Here is a 17732-nt window from a genome sequence, read left to right on the forward strand (position 1 = left end):
GGGCCCAGGGGCAGTGGATGCGGGCGGCAGGAGGACGCACCTGACCGCGGGCCAGGTGGCTGCCGGAGGCGGGACCGTGCTGGCGGAGAGAACCGTTTTCACCGACGCCCAGCTCAGGTGAGGCCCCGGCTCAGTCTGCAGTGCCCACAGCCCCCAGGCCGAGCTGGCACTTCCGAGGCTGCAGAGAAAGGTGTTCAGAGATAAGTGTTCCAGGAAGGGCTTTGCAGGCGGCTGCGAAATTGACAGATTAGCCTATTTACCTCGGGGCAGGTAATAGGCCAGGCTACCGGCTCAGAAGGCAGCCTTGGAGGGAAACGTGACCATCAGTCCATCTGTTACACTTCCAAATTGGATGCTGGCTGAAGGGTTATGGCTCCCTCTCGGCTCAATGAGCGCTAACTCCAATAGACCAGGAAATGGATCATTGCATGCATATTCTTGAAATAAAGGAAGGAAAAAGGCAAAAAGGCTGTTCCAGGTGCCGACTGAACCTCAAATGCTATTTTGATAACTACTACCACAGAAAGACTGATGGCTAAGCAAGGCAGCTAATTCTTAGATGTCTCCTTCCTTCTATACCCAATACGTTTTTGGTTTAAAGAATGTTTTAATTTAAAAAAAAATTGATTGATTGATTTTAGTGAGAGAGAAAGGGAAACATTGATTTGCTGTTCCACTTATTGATGCATTCATTGATTGGTTCCTGTATGTGCCCTGACCAGGGAAAGAACCCACAACCTTGGCATTAGGTGCTCTAACCAACTGAGCTACCCAGCAAGGGATACTTCTTTATTCAGTGATTTGCAGGGTGTTTTTTGGCAATACCAAATAATTTTAAACATTGAATTTTCAAAGTTATTCCTTTGCCTGTCTTACTTTGGCTTGACTAATGTTACTTTGGAACTAAATCCTCTTCAAATTTAATGCTGGGCACAAATTTTATAAACTGAGGAAAAAGTTACATAGAAAAAGGTTTAAGAAATGGATGCATGATTAAGTTACTAGGTCCTGAAATAATGATGTATCATTATGGTAAAACATTAAATATATGATTTTTGTTTGATTTTTAATGTTGCTTAGTGGAAGTTGTCACCTTTATCACTTTAAGTGACATTGTACAGTAAAATCATTGACTATGCAGGTACTGCTGATAGAAGATAATAGGGCTAGTCTAAACTCAAAGCAGGAAATATTTTTTATAACCTTTCCATAATCCCACCAAGTTTTCCTGCCTTTCAGCATGGCACAAAAGGCCCATCTTTTCCCCTGCTTATCACTCCAGTCTCATCTTTCTTATCTTCATTCTTTGTCACCACCCTTCCCACACCACCCCCAGATAACACTCAAACCCCTTGGAACCTCTTTTATTTCCCTTAATGGAAGATATTCATGCATATATTTCCTTTCTTCTTCCATCTAGCTACCTAGCTACCTAGCTACTTACCTACCTGTCATCCCTTTCCCCCGAGTAGCCCTGATTTTGCCTGGCTTAGCTCAGATACATCTTTTCCCTGACCACTCCCCACTCAGTCTAGTCTAGGTGCCCCAGTCAGCTGCACTGTGTGACTGTCTCTACCAGAATAATATATTATGGTTATCCATTTACTTACCTGCGCTCCCTCTAGACTTTGAGCTTCTTGTGAGTGTGTCTTATCTTTATATTCTCAACACCCTAAAACAGAGGTAGGTCCATAATAGTCACTATGTAAATGAATGGTGAGAGAATGAAGGCATTAAAGAAGGGAGAAATGAAATATAAACTCTTTCCATCTTTTATTACCCAAATTCTGGAAGAAGTATTAACCACACTATTTCAGGTCATTGTTTTAACAAATAGGGTACCTTTTATTAGAATAATTATATTTCAAAGAAGAGAAGGAACACTTGGGATTAAGAAATATAAAATAAAGGGAAAGATATCTATTGACTAGAGGCTCAGCGCACGAAATTCTGGCACAGGTACAGTCCCTAGGCCTGGCCGGTGGTCAGGACCATCTTCCCCAGCTGCCCGCAGCCGGCCCCGCCCTCTGCCCCTGGCCGGCTGGAGGGAGGGACCAAGAGGTCAGCTGTTCCTGCCCGCTCGCCAGCCCTGCCCCCACCGCAGCTCACCCATGGTGTGTGGGCTGACCAGTGGGGTGGGGGCTTTGGCCTGGTGCCACCCATGTCCCCTGCCACCCACCCTTGGTTCCCTGTTCATCATGGGAGCCTGCCAGCTGCGGGGAGGGACCCGAGAGGTGGTCAGTGTGCCTCATAGTGACTGGTTGACCGGTCATTCTGGTTTGTTCTACCATTAGGGTCAATTTGCATATTACGCTTTTATTATATAGGATGATTCCTAAAGTTGCCATCCTAGAGATCAGAAACCATAGAAAGGAACTCTCTTTGAAAACGCTGCTCTCTACGGAAAAGCAGAGATATTGCCTATAATGAGGCAAACAGGTGATCCAAGGTGCTGTGTATGCCTGACTCTCTTCCTTGCTTTGGTGTGCCCCTTGCTCGTGTCCGTGTCTCAGGCTGTCCCCTGTGAGTCCTGCTGCTGGGGATGCTCTTCTTTGTGTTGTCTCACATTTCAAACCTACCCAGCCCCTATTAATTTATCTTTATTGTTGAAAGTATTGCAGCTGTCCCCCTTTCTCCCCTATTGACCCCCTCCACCCATACCCGTCTTCAGAGGTGTAGCCCTATCCTAATACCTGGGAACCAGCGTGCAGCAGGGCTGTGCTGTTAGCCAGCGGGGACACTGGTTGCTGAGGGATTGCACACATAAAAAAGTATTGTTTGTTATTTACTGCTAAATAGTTCATATTCTGACCAGGGATATGTTACACTGCCTCCTCTTAGTGTTTTCATTTACATTGACATCATTTTAACGTATTCACTAATAATACATTGAAAAGACTCAGTTCTAGAGAGTATCTTCGGGGGAGAATGGGTCCTGATCCTCTCTTCCATTCCCAACCCCATTCCCAAGCCCCAATTCTGCAGATTTCAGGAAGTGCTTGATGAATGAGAGTGAGGAGGGAGGGAGGGAAGGAGAGAGGGAGGGAGGATGGAAGGAAGGAAGGAAGGAAGGAAGGAAGGAAGGGAGGGAGGGAGGAAGGAGAGAGGAAGGAGGGAATGGAAGGGAGGAGTGCTGTAGGAGAATAGAGGAGGAAAGGAATCGCTCTAGCTAGGAATAGGTACACAAGAAAGATTTCACAGAAGTGAGGATATTTGGGTTGAATCTTGAAGAATAGCTAACAATTAGGCAGAAGGGTGGGCTTTATAGAGAAATCAGGGAGTGGTTTGTGAAGAGGCATGCAGTGTTAAGAAAAGGATTAAAAGTCACATGTGATTGGAGGATGAGTGGTTGATCAGAGGAGGGGGAGGAGGGGATTGAGGATGGTAGGATTTGGAACCAGACTGTGGTCAAAACATAAGCTATGTTTTAGAGTTGGGCATCACAGATAGTAGCAAAACAGAAAATTGACACCCTGACAGCTATAGCAACCCTTCTATTGAGGAAGTTTCATTTAGTTTGAGAACTATTTTTGATGGTAAAGAAAAATGGCACTAGATTGGCTAGGGAGTGCATGCAGAGCTTCTTTGTGAATCATGTTCAGGAAAATGAACGATTCAAATAATGGAATTATTTTTGGAAATTCAGACTCTCCTGAGTCATTTATGACTTATGAAGTGGATTAATGGTTGAATCTAGGGGGCGGGGGGGGGGAGCTGTATTAAGCAGAAGGCTATTCCAATGCTATGAGTGATCTTTTATCAATAAAAAAACCTGCAGTGGTAGATGCTAAAGACTTAAAATTGCCATTAAAATGAGACTGGTAGAGTTTTGGTGTCTCTGTAAAGGCATTGGAGTCTATGCATGAAAAATATTTCCATCTCTTTTAAAAGGGTATATATATACTCAAATTCTGGTTTTAATGGTAATAGCCTGTTTTGGGGGGGTTTTGTGTGTGTTTTTTTTTTTTACCAATTAAATTAATTCCTCAGGCACAACATTTTAAAATATGAGATCATTATATAATTCTCAGTATAGATGCCAGAACTGTTTTCTGCCTAATTTTTAATGCTCTTACGCCCATAAGGTAACATTTCTGTGTTTGAACATGTGTTTCAGAAGCAGTAGGTATTAGTTTTTAGTTATGAGGCTCACTTTACCCCTCACCTATGCCACATCCACCCTACACAAATACAACAGTCACAACACAACACATACTCACATCTGAACACGTGTGCATATATTGTGCATTAGTCTGATACGGGAGAGAATTTACTTACTGTGCTTGCTAGAAGATACTGGAAAACACCCTCCCACAGAGTTTACAACCTGGAATGAATCAGGCATAACCCTCTTTGAAGCCAAAGCAGGGTCATAGGTTACTTTTAAGACATGTTTGTAGCTACAATTCTAAGATTAACAGTTAGTGTCCTATGTGGTGTCACAGAGTCAATGCTTAAGGAAGCACATTGATAATAGACTGTCTAATCAGGTGTCCCTTGAGGCAAAAATAAAAGGGGAGAATGCAATGTCATTCTATGAGGCATTTGGGAGTTATTGTTTATTTATTTTTTTATAAGTAGCATTTTAATTGCCCTCAGTAAATTATCCTCTCAGTGTCAAACTGCCTTAGATTTTATCACCACTATAAACACCTACAATTAGTAAAGAACAAAAATATGCTACTAGCTAGACATAATCTCAGTATCATTACAATAGCAAAGGAAATGAAAACATGATGTGTATAATATTTTTTTAGGAAAATGCATATTTGTAATTGCATTAAATCATTACCTTTCCTGATAGATTTTGTCAAGCCAGCATGACTTATTCTAACAGAACTTATTTTTTTTACAAGTAGCATTTTAATTGTCCTCAGGAAATTATCCTCTCAGTGTCAAACTGCCTCAGATTTTATCACCACTATAAATACCTACAATTAGTAAAGAACAAAAGTATGCTACTAGCTAGACATAATCTCAGTATCATTACAATAGCAAAGGAAATGAAAACATGATGTGTATAATATTTTTTAGGAAAATGCATATTTGTAATTGCATTAAATCATTACCTTTCCTGATAGATTTTGTCAAGCCAGCATGACTTATTCTAACAGAACAAACTTAGTTTTCCTGGCTTTTACTGTTTATATACTATTATACTCATTGACTAAGAATACTTTTTGAATGTTTTTTTAGAAGCTCACTTTTAGCTGAAATAATAGATTCTGTGCAGCATTGCGAAAAATGTAATGATTTTTTAGGAAAGGTGTTTTCTTTACAGGTGAAACATTACCAAGGTAGCAATAATTTTTTATTCCTGTGACCAGATTTCGTTTAAATTTTACCTAAAGTGTTATTGTGCCTTTAAAGTCACCTTTAAGATGAAATGCTCACATTATCCATATTTACCTTAAACAGAGTTCAGTTTCTTTCTTTGGTCTATGTTATGATTCTGCTCAATTCACTGATGTCTTCTGAGACTAGTCTGACCAGAGCTGGAGTATTTCTGCTTCTGATCTCAGATTCCGATTTTTCTCTTGGCTGAAGAAGAGCCGAGACTCAGATGTTCTGGGTGTTTCCTGGTATTAGCCGAGTCATCTCTGGAAGATCAGGTTGGTAGGCAGCGGGGAGCAGGTGGGAATTTTGCTGAACCTGTGACTGTTTGTCTAGGAATGCAGACCTGGAGATGACCCTGGAGCGGGCCGTGAGCATGCTCGATGCAGACCACACACCACCCGCCAGGATTTCCGTGGCAGCCACCTTCATACAGCACGAGTGTTTCCAGAAATCCGAAGCACGGAAAAGGGTGAGTAGCATCTTAAGTCTATTGCAAGACTACATTTCTAGTGGGGGGGATTATAGTTCAAAAAGGTGTGCAGTGAAAACTGAGTTTCTCTCCTACTCCAAACCCCAGCTTACTCCCGTTTCCCTCTTTTCCTCTTTCTCCCATTCTCTCTACTTCTCCCTCTCTCCTTCACTTTCTCTCTCTCCCTCTCTCTCTCTTTGTCTCTCTTATTAGTTTCTGGGTATCTCTCCAGAGATACTTTATGCAGGTAAAAACAATTATTGGATGGGTTGATTTTGTCTGAAACAAAATCACAAGTGGTAGCAGATTATTTACAATACTCTGTACTTTGTTTTCATTTAATATCTTGGAAATCTTTCATATATATTAGCTCTACTTTATTTTTTAGAACTGCTGCATAGATTTCTGTTGTATAAATACACCAGTTTAGTTTGCTCATTTTTAAAATACCTTTATTAAGGTATAGTGTGACAAAGTTTTGACATGTTTTTGGCACTGTGAAAATCATCACAATCAAGATAGTGAGTATGTCCATTACCTCCAAAGTTTCCTTGTGTCCCTTTGTAATCCATACATCCCACCCCTCCCCAGTCCACTTCTAGGCCCTAGGCAGCCAGTGATCTGCTTTCTGTTTCTATATGTACATTATAGCATTTTCTTTATCCATTCATCTATCAATGGACACTTAGGTTGTTTCCAAAGTTTTGTTAAGAAATTATACAGCTATATTTATAAAGGTTATTAATCTGTGATTTTCTTTTCTTGTAATGTCTTTGTCCAGTTTTGGATTGAAGGTGATACTAGCCTAACAGGATAAATTGGAAAGTGTTCTCTGCTCTTCAGTTTTCTGAAAGAGTTTCATTGTAGTTATTTCAGACAAGAAATCTCCTGTCATTCTTATTCTGCCTCTGTACATAATGTGTCTCTACCCCTCCCCGACCCCATCAAGCCAAGTTGCTTGTAGGAGTTTCTGTTTATCACTAGTGTTGAGCAATTTGGTCACAACATATCTTGGTGTAGTTTTCTTGTGCTTAGGAGTTCATTGAGCTTAAATTTGTGGATTTCTACTTTTCACCACATTTGGAGTTTGGGTTGGAAATATTTCACCATTATTTTTTCAAATATTTTTTGGCCCTCCTTTGGGAACTCTATTTACATACATATCAGGCTGCTTGAAGTTATCCCACAGCTCATCCATACTCATTTTTCTTTCTTTTTTCCCCCTGTGTTTCCTTTTGGATAATTTCAGTTTGCTCTACTTTAAATTCAATAATCTTCTTCAACACTTAATATGCCATTAATCTTAGTCATTGTATTTTTATATTTCATAAATTATAGTTTTCATCTCCAGAAGTTAAATTTGAGTCTTTTTTATATCTTCTGTGTCCCTACCTCACTTGTTCCATCTTTCCCCAAGATTTCTGAACATATGGAAGACTGTTTAAATTGCTGCTTAAATTACCTTGCCTGCTAATTCTAATATCTGTGTCCATTCTTGGTGGGTTTCAGTTGATTTATTTTTCTCCTCACTATGGTCATATATCTCTCCTTCTTTGCATGCCTGGAAATTTCTTATTGAATGCCAGGTATTATGAATTTTATCTTGCTGGGTGCAGGATATTTTTATTTTTCTGTGAAGACTCTCAAGCTTTGTTCTAGATGGCAATTAAGTGACTTGAAAACAGTTTGATCCTTTCAAACCCTGCTTTGGAAATTTGTTTGGTGGGACCAGAGCAGCATTTACTCTAGAACTAACTATCTTTTTATGGCAAGATACTTCTGAGAACTCTACCTAACGCACCATGAATTAGGAGGTTTTCTGGCTAAGTGAGAATAGGAGGGTTTGTGGACCATGTGAGCAAGAGGAGCTGTTCCCTTAACCCTTTCAGGTGGTTATCTCCCTGGCCTCAGACACATACATTTATTAATACTCTGTTGAATACTAGAGTGTCTTTCTCTGCAGCTCTTCCCTCTGGTACTTTTCCCTGCAACCTACTGGCCTCTTTGTTTTTCTTAGACTCTGCACTGTCTCCTCAACTCTGCTTGTGGAATTCCACTTATTTCCCTCGATGCACTTCCATCGCCTGGAACTCTCTCAAGGCAATGATCCAAGACAGCAGTGAGGCTCACCTTGCTTGTTTTCCACATATTGAGTCATTTTTTATCATTGCTCCCCAACCCCCCACGTCCAGTTATTGAAACCATTGTATGCTTTGTCTGTTTTGTTTTGTTTTTGTTTCAGGCCGTAGGTAAATTCAGTCCTTTTTACTGTTGAATCATTTTTTATTTTGATAAATAACTCCTTAGTAACTCTTTGCCCAAATTATACAAATTTACACTCCCACCAATACTGTGAACTATTACTACCACAGGACATTATTTTTTGTTTGCTTTTTTGTTCATCTGACAAGCCAAAAAAAACATCTCTTTGTAGTAGAAATTTTACTATTTTTTTGAAATCAAGACTAATAGTTGATTAATCAGAGTTACCAAGAAAATGTTTTTAAAAATTATACACATACACACTTACAGAGTTTGTTATCATCTTTCTTACATAAATAATGCTCTTTATGTATTATTTGCCATTTTTAGTTTCTTTAAAGTGAAATAAGAACTTAATGGCACTAATTCCTATGAGTTCAAATCCTTCTAGGATTGTATATGTTATCTACTCTTTTAAGTTAATGTTGTCTACAAATAATTTCAGAGCTTTTTAGAGTTCTTCACCTTTATGTAACCTTTCCAAAGCACTCAGATTAGTTTTCAGAGAGACAGGACTCTTTTTACACTTATATTTCATTCATTTTCAGAATCCTATATAATAAAAGGGAAACATGTAAATTGACTATCCCTCCACTACGCTCACCAGCCAATCACGAGTGAGTATGCAAATTAACTTAGCAAAGATAACAGGTTAATTTGCATATACAGGCACTGGGTGGAGAGCAGAGCAGGAGAGCCGGCAGCTTGCAGAGACATGGCTCCCTCAGTCGCTCCCCCAAACCGCAGGTTGGAGAGCAGAGCAGGAGAGCCGGAGGCTTGTGGGGAGAGCAGATCGGGAGAGGTGGCAGAGAGTGGAGAGGCTTGGGGAACTTGGCTCCCCAAGCCACCAGACAGAGAGCGGAGAGGGAGAGCTGGTGACGTGGAGGATTTGGCAGAGTAGAAGGCCGTGGAACAGAGACAGAGCAGGAAGGGAAAACCAAGAGCACGGGGAGCACCAGGAATTCTGGGAATAGTAGTTCTGGTGGCAGATGGATCCCCTAGACACTAGAGCAGCAGTTCTCAACCTGTGGGGTTGCAACCCCTTTGGGGGTTGATCTAGGGAAAATTAAAGGGAAGATATCCTAAAACTTCCAGGAATTCTCCACCAATGAAGCAAAGAAAAAAAATGCCTCTATTATTCTGTGAGCAACAAACCAAACTGGGTTGGGGGTCTCAGACAATTCGTCCATATGATTGCAAATCCAGACAGAAACTCACAGATTGGAGAGGGTTCCCCTGAGGGCTCCCAGATTGGAGAGGGTGCTGGTCAGGCTGAGGGACACACCCCCCCAGTGCACGAATCTTCATGCACCGGGCCACTAGTAGGTAAATAAATTGCATTATTACAATAACCACTACAGTTGACATAAATACTTTGGGAAACAAACCTAAGTTATTCTTGTTAAACACATAACTCAACCAGTAGAAATAGGAGTGCAAAGCCCAACAAAGAATTAACCTACCAGCTTTGATGGTACTCAGGGAATCAGTAGATTTCACAGAGGAAAAGAAAATGTGGTTAGTCCTGCAAATCAGGTAAGTCAAGTCAGACAAAAGCACTTCTAGCTCCAGTTCACTCATGAGATTACAATCTGAATTTGGCCTAGAGCTGCTGGTGTCTAAAGGCTTGAATGCAGCTGGAGGATCTGCTTCCCAAATAGCCTTACATGGCCAGAAAGTTGGTGGTTATAATTTGCAGTGGAATTGGGCTAAAAATTAGTCCTTTTATGGCTAATTCAGATAAATGGTCATAGGTTGACGCTCAACCACTAAGCCACACCAGCCAAGCTAAATGTTTAAATCTTTTTTATTCCTAATCTTTCAAAACGGGACATTATTATATGTACTTTTTATAATATGGAATTTTATAATATGGAATTACTTGAATTTTCTTTTGTTACCCAAGTTGGGGACAGATTTCTCCTATCTATTTTTTATTTTTATTATTTTTTATTTTATTTTATTGATTTTTAGAGAGAGAGAGAAACATCTATGTGAGAGCAAAACATCTATCAGCTGCCTCCTGCACTCCACCTACCCTGGATGGATCCTGCAACCCAGGCATGTACTCTGACCAGGAATTGAATCCAGCAACCCTTTGGGGCACTGGATGACCCCCAACCAGCTAAGCCACACCAACCCGGGCAATTTCCCCTATTCCTTAAATTACTAATTTGATTTTTTTTTCTTTGCTTAAATACAGAATAAAAGCTGTGCTTACCTTCTTAAACTCTTATTCCCTGGTAAAACTAGAACAAAGACTAGTTTTGAGAATAATGAAAACTGTATTAAAAACTAAAAACATATGCTTTGTAGAAAATCTAAGAATAGAGATGTTAGAACCTACAAACATTAACAAAGTCCTGCTAATATTAAGCATGATGCTATAGTTTTTAAATGTATGTATAAAAGACAATTATGAATTGGACATAAAGATCAAAATTTTAAGTCATAACTTTTAAAACCAGTAGCAACTTTTCAGTTCTTAATTTATATGATTAGCACTCTCAGCATTTAACACCGTCCATCACTCTTTACTTTTTGAAACTTTCTTTTTTTTGATCCAGAGTCTCTGGATTCTTTTTCCATCTCTCTGGCTCCTTTAGGTTTCCTCTGAAAAATTGATGCTTGACCTGTCCCTTAAATATTTGTTAGATGTCTTCCTGGGAGTTTTCTTATTCAGCACCATCTTTTGACCTGCCTCATCCATGTTCATGGCTTCCATTATTGTGTGATCTAAATGCGGATGACTCAGAGCATCTCCCGCCCATATCTCTCCTCTGGGTTCCAAACACGTGTCCATCTACTTCCTAGCCTTCCCACTAAACTCATCAACCTATCAAAAAATGAACACATGATCTTTTGCTTTCCTTATCCATTATCCAAACCTCCCTCTATACTTGTTCCCCCTGCTGCGTTGAGGGAGGACACTTGGTGGTTTGAGCATTGGTGCTCAGGAGCCACTCAGGGATGGGTTTGTATCCAAGCACCCTAATTACCAGGGTGACCTCGAGCAAGATATTTTGCCTCTCTAAGCCTCAGCTTTGCTGCCTATAAAGTAAAAATAATAGTCGTACTGCGAAGAGTTGTTGTGAGAATGCAATCAGACAACAGTGCAGTGCCTGCCCAGAATAAAATCTCAGAGAAGATTATTTCCTCTGTGAGTGAGTGGTACTTCACCCAGGTAGTGGTACACATCATCCCTGTCACCATCGTCCCTGCTAATCCAGCTGTCTCCTAATGAATCTCCCTTCCTCCACTCTTATCCACGCCTAATCCATTCTCCTCACAGCACCCAGGAGACCTTCCAATAGCTGCCCTGCTTGTCTCTGCAGGATAAGAACAAATTCCTTAATTTAATCTGCAAGACCTTCTTAAACTGGCTTTATTTTATGCTTGTTTTAGATCTCATCACAGAGGCAGTGACTGCCATAACTGTTTTGTAAGATCTTATTATGAAACTAATGTAAGTTTGCCGGGAGCCGGTCCATCCTTGCTGTTTCAAGGGACCTGGCATATATGGCATACTGTTCTTAATATGTTTGGTCACCTTCTTGGCACTATGTGTTTTAACCCAGGTGACCTCTCTGAGAAAGGTTGTTTCCCCAGGAAGGGATTTTCCCCTGAAGTTAGGGAGGGAATAAAACCTCTTAACTAAGTGCCACGTGGGTAGTTAATCACTTTAACTACAAACAATAACACACCTGGCTACAGAACTTAGTTGGAGAACCTAGACGGAACCTGGTTAAAGAACCCGGCTACAGAACCTGGCGACCAAACCTGGATGGAGAACCAAGCGAGAGAACATGGCTACAGAACCTGGCTGGAGAACGTGGCTGGAGAACCTAGCAAGAGAACATGGACACAGAACTTGGCTGGAGATTGTGGCTAGAGATCCTGGCAAGGCTGCTGATCAACTGAACACTGTCTCCTTGTCATTCCTTCTTCGCCGACTCCGTCCACACCTTTGGGGACCCCTGGACCTGCTGGGGCTGGACCCCGGCATACGTTCATTATAAGAAAGGAAAAAAAAGAAAAAAACATACCCATGGTTCCACTATTATCATCATTTTGGTTTTGTTCACTGATTTTTGAAGGCATATATAGGCTGAGGCAATCTTACAATTGTTCGCATGGAAAATAATGCAAGAATCTATATATAAAAAAGACTAATATGCTAAGTGTCCAACCGTCCGACCAGTCGCTATGATGCACACTGACCACAAGCAGGCAGACACTCAATGCAGGAGCTGCTGAGCTGCAGTGACTTGGCAGCAGCAGTTCTCGAGTGACGCACCTTGAAACCAGAGAGGAGGGAGCCCAATTCCTCACGGGCTGCACAATTCCACCTTCAGCCATGGGTTATGTTGTTGCTGGGGCACCGTCGGCCCCGAATCTGGTTTACTGCACACTTGCGTTTTTATTCCACATCCTGTACGACAGCAACTTTGCAGAGTGCCTTCTCGTACTCTGGAATCCCTTAGGGGATGTCAGAGAGCTGGTTTCAGCCTGATCCCCGAAGGCCAGGCCGAAGGACCCCACCTGTCGGAGGGACCCTGCTCACACAGACGCAGGGGAGGGACCATGGGAGGTTGGCTCCAGGGCGTGTCCGGCCCATCTCGCCCAGTCCCACCCCTCCAGCCACCTTCTAATTAATTTCCTTTCAATATGAACGAGTCCGTACACCAGGTCACTAGTTGATAAATAATAAGACAAGAATAAACTGGGTTTCATATACCCACAGCTGTATACCTACTCTTATCCCACACTGTATGTACATAGCTATAATCAAATTAAATATGTGCCCTTGTCTGTAAGAATTTTTTGTTTTGCTTTTTAAAAGTATGCACACGTGTTGGAGAGGATGTGGAGAAAAAGGAACCCTTCTGCACTGCTGGTAGGAATGCAGACTCATGCAGCCACTGTGGAGAACAGTATGGAGTTTCCTCAAAAAACTAAAAATGGAACTCCCATTTGACCCAGTGATCCCACTTCTAGCAATATATCCCAAGAAACCAGAAACACCAATCAGAAAGGATATATGCACCCCTATGTTCATAGCAGCACAATTCACCATAGCTAAGATCTGGAAACAGCCTAAGTGCCCATCAGCAGATGAGTGGATTAAAAAACTGGTATATTTACACAGAGATCAACTAAAGGACTTGTATGCATGCATATAAGCCAAACCAATGGACATGGACAACAGGAGGATGAGAGCATGAGTGGGATGAGTTGGGGGGGAGGTTGGGGGTTAATGGGGAGATGAGGACACATTTGTAATACCTTAACCAATTTTTTAAAAAAGTATGCACAAATATATGTTTGCTGTTTAAAGATATACAAAGTAACAGGCCCCATTCATAATTTAAAACCCCATCATTTCTCCCAAACCCCCTAATCTCATTCCCTTCTTTATGTCTGTTTTTATGAGTAGAAATGCAAGTATTTTATTTAGCTTTTTTTCTGTAACATTATATCATAAGCATTTTCTCATAACATTAATAGTTTGTAGGCATTTTAATGGTGGCATATTAATGGTGATAGTAGCAGCTACCACACGTTAAGTAACTACTGCCTGCCTCACACACAGTCTTACACAGTCCTCTTTTGATGGATGAGGTAGCTGTGTCATTCTTCTGCCTCTCCCATGTATACCTCACCATGTGGACATGTGACAATTAATCATTAACCAGTCTTCCCCCATTGTTGGACAATTATGGTTTCTTATTTTTCACTATTATAAATAATGTAGTGACTATCATAGTGTCTGCATTTCAAATTGTTTCCTAACTAAGATTTCTGGAATAGAAATCTTTTTGACATAAATTGTCAGTTGCCTTCCTGCAGGGTTTTAGTACCAATTTATAGGGAGTGATTAATTCTAAGGGGACAGAAAGGAGAGAACAGGAGTGACATTTCACAGATGAGGTGACATTTGAGCTGGCTCCTGCAGGATAAGTAGGGCTTTGCCAGAAGAGAGGCAGAGGGGGCCGAGCATCCCCAACAGGAAAGAAAGAGATCAAAGGCCCCGAGGCACGAGGGGAGCCCTCAACCCAAGAGAGCGGTCTGTTCCCTTTGCGGATTTGCCACCAGAAATCCTAATCAGTTAATTATTTTAGAGTTGGCAGGGAAGAAAATCAGAATAGAGTCAAAAGAGAAACTTAAAATTCTAATGTGTGATTTTGCCCCTGTATATATTTCCAAACCATCTCAAAGGAAAGCTCCTTTGAAGTCCTAGGACATTCCTGTTAGTCTGTTTCTTTTTTCCTTCCCCCAAAGGGAGAACAAATCCCCTGAGGATTTAGTATAACTGGGAAACAGATGTAACCTCTCTGGCTCCAGCTGCTGCCCTGAATTTAAAGGAGCAGGAACAACACCTGTGACATTAGACCTGATGTGTGTAGGGTTATGATCAGTGTCCTTCCAGTTCTATGCAGTAAGGAGAATATCATCGGCTTCATGCATTTGATAAGATTTATATCCATTTGCTTGATAAAATGGGGTAAAGTAACGTTTCTATTTTTAAATATAGGGTAGATGCCAGACACTAGTGAGTCAAATTCTGCAATGAAGTAGAGCTGTAGTCGGATTTCAGCATTTATCTGAGCATGGTGTGTCTACAGGTGCTGAAAGCCGAGGGATAGAAGTGGTCGGCTAAGAGAGCGGGTCAGAGAGCAGGTCAGAAGGCTGTGAAACAGAAGCCTGCAGCCCCGTCAGAGGTTTCCATGGGCCACTTCTCACTAATGCTGTCCTCCCGGCTGGAAATGTGGGGTGGTCAGTAAGCCACCTCACATCATATTTTGAAGAAGGCAGCTTATAAATTATGAATTAAGTAATAAAATATTTCTAAATCTGCCAACATACCTTCAGGACAAATAGGATTTTCTTTTTGCATCTGATGTTTATGTTGCTCCTGTGAAGATTTAATCTAGCTGGCATTTGTGATGTTTGTGGAGTGAACTGCCTCAAAAACCTAAGTATGAAATAGAATTTGAAGGAATTAGGGAAACTTGAGTTATAGGCTGTTTTTAAATAAATTCTACCTTTCTGCTTTTAAGGAAATATAATAATGGGAATAGATGAAGTGATCCAATAGATGATCAGGTTTCATTGATAGCTAGGAAATGAAATCTTTATCATTGGCACTGTCATACACATATATTACAATGGCTCTAGACATCACCCGTCAAAATTGGTGTGGTCCATCTTCCGGTTGTCTCCTGTTCTGCAAATGTCTCCTCTGAAGGGAGCCAGTAAGTGGAAATATGACTCCTCATTACCACCAGTGGAGCCTTAGGGACCAAAGAGTACTTTCCTTTTAAGGTTCTAGCGAGCTATTGATTGGATAATATTTATAACACCCTGAACACTGTGCTAGCACTTCCTGATGATGGAAGTGGGAGGAGTTGTTATTTTTGTTTTATTATTATTGTGGTGATTATTTAGGTTATTTTATAATTTTGACTTTCATTCCTGCCTTTTTAGTCTTCTCCCCAATCCTAACAAAGGAATATGTAAAATTGGAAGACTGGATCTTAATAATATTTATCTGTCTGTGGAAGGCAGGCTGGCATTTGATGAGACACAGGAAATATGAAAACGTGCCCCCTGGCCTTGACTGGTTTGGTTCAGTGGATAGAGCGTCAGCTTGCAGACTCAGGGGTCCCAGGTTCAATTCCGGTCAAGGGCATGTACCTTGGTTGTGGGCACATCCCCGGTAGGGAGTGTGCAGGAGGTAGCTGATCGATGTTTCTCTCTCATTGATATTTCTAACTCTCTATCCCTCTACCTTCTTCTCTGTAAAAAATCAATAAAATATATATTTTTTTTAAAAGAAAACGTACCCCCTGGGCCAGGTGTGCAGCTCTCACCCAAACATGAACTGCTGTGTAATTAGGGCATCATAGGCAATGAACTTCATCTGAAAGGGAAACTACTGCCCTTTCACAATTTATGTCCTAAAAATGTCTGCTTTAAGATGTTGGAAATGACTGGGATTTTTATCAAAAGTTCCTAACCAACTTTTTAAATCACATGCCAATGGAAGCCTATGGGAAAGAAAACTCTTAGTCTACAACTTAACATTTCTCTGCAGCAACCCTGTGTCCACCTCTTGATTTCTTTAAATAATATGTGCTGCCTAAAACACAAAGTCTCCTTGCCCAGGCTGCCATTACTTGGCCTGTTCTCAAACAGCCATAGGTTTTGGAATCTAAAGCATCTATTTTTCTTCTTACTCCTAGCTCTAGCCCTTTTTCTAATAGACAGTATGTTCTCTCTTATGTATTTGTAAAGAAGAAATCTTTTTTAAAAAGCACATTAAAAAGTGTAAAGTTATGTTATTTACTTGAATTAAAATGTTTGAATAATGTATATAAATCTTTTTAAATACTCAAAGCAATCTATATATATATATAAAAGCCAAGTGACCAGAACGCCAACATGACCGGTCGCTATGATGTGCACTGTGGTTGGCCAACGGGCCCGATGGGGGGTGACCCCTCCCTCTGACTGGCCCTGGCCAGATTGGGGGCCCAGCTGGCTGGCCAACCTCCCATGGATCCTCCCCTCAGCCGGCCCCTCCTCCCGACCGGCCCCACCCCTGATCCCCCCCCATCTCAATGTGGTGCGGGGCCAGCCGACCAACCTCCCATGTCCCCTCCCTGCTGCTGGCCCAGCCTAATCAGCCCCCATTGAGGGGGGCCAGCCAGACCCCAACTGTGGATGAATTCATGTACCGGGCCTCTAGTTAATCATAAAAATAGTTTACATTAAGGGTTAGTTTTCATTGCTCCTGTGGTTGCCATGGTAAGTGAATTTTTATTGCTACCATTGATGAAAGTGATTTCTGTTCAGTTTCTATTGATTATAAAGTTCTGTCCTAGAAAAAAACACTCATGTAATGTGGTGTTCTTCCATAAAACTTTCCTTACTCCTCAAATTCCCAGTTCTCTTCATCTTTCTTATGCTCAAGGCTTTTATCACTTAACTCTTTCTATCCACTTAGCTATCCTTATTCACCCTTTATCACTTAATTTTCTCTCATTTTTTCATAGGTTTTTGTGTTAACTTCTCTAATTTATTGTAAGTTCCTTGATGAGAGATGCCTGATAGCAGGACTATATTGTACACCAAGCATGTCAAACTCATGGCCCTCGGGCTGCATGCCTCGTTTATTTGGCCCGTGTTAGTCTTTGAGTTTGACATGCTTGTTTACACTATATGTATGCCACACATAGTTGTTGATTGACGGGAGTTAAAATCAACTTCATCTGTTCATTCAAATTTCACTGGATGTCTTTAATACCATATCAAAATTAATACATATGTACAGTATCTGAAATGCGCATCCATTTCTCCCCCAGGTCTATCAGCTTCAAGGCATCCCCAAGCTTCTGCACCTCCTAAAAGTTCAGAATGAAGATATTCAGAGAGCCGTGTGTGGGGCCTTGCGAAACTTGGTGTTTGAAGACAATGACAACAAGTTGGAGGTAGCTGAACTCAACGGGGTACCTCGGCTGCTGCAGGTGCTGAAGCAAACCAGAGACTTGGAGACTAAAAAACAAATAACAGGTAATGTTTCCTGAATATTGAAGTGTATAGACAGTGCACCCCAGCCAAATGTGTTACGTCATCTCTTTTTCTTAAGTTTCCTGGGACG

The 17732-nt window shown here is 41.2% G+C and overlaps 1 protein-coding gene across 1 annotated transcript in view; it reads left to right on the forward strand.

Annotated features, from left to right (window-relative positions):
* Nucleotides 1-17732, forward strand: part of PKP2 (plakophilin 2) — an 85928-nt gene that overhangs the window by 25152 nt on the left and 43044 nt on the right. Inside the window, exons 5-7 of the mRNA XM_015566629.1 lie at nt 3-117; nt 5671-5806; nt 17437-17644. Coding sequence (XP_015422115.1) covers nt 3-117; nt 5671-5806; nt 17437-17644 — 459 coding nt within the window. The remainder of the gene's footprint in view (nt 1-2; nt 118-5670; nt 5807-17436; nt 17645-17732) is intronic.

The sequence above is a fragment of the Myotis davidii genome, unplaced genomic scaffold, assembly GCF_000327345.1.
Source record: "Myotis davidii unplaced genomic scaffold, ASM32734v1 scaffold902, whole genome shotgun sequence".
NCBI lineage: Eukaryota > Metazoa > Chordata > Mammalia > Chiroptera > Vespertilionidae > Myotis > Myotis davidii.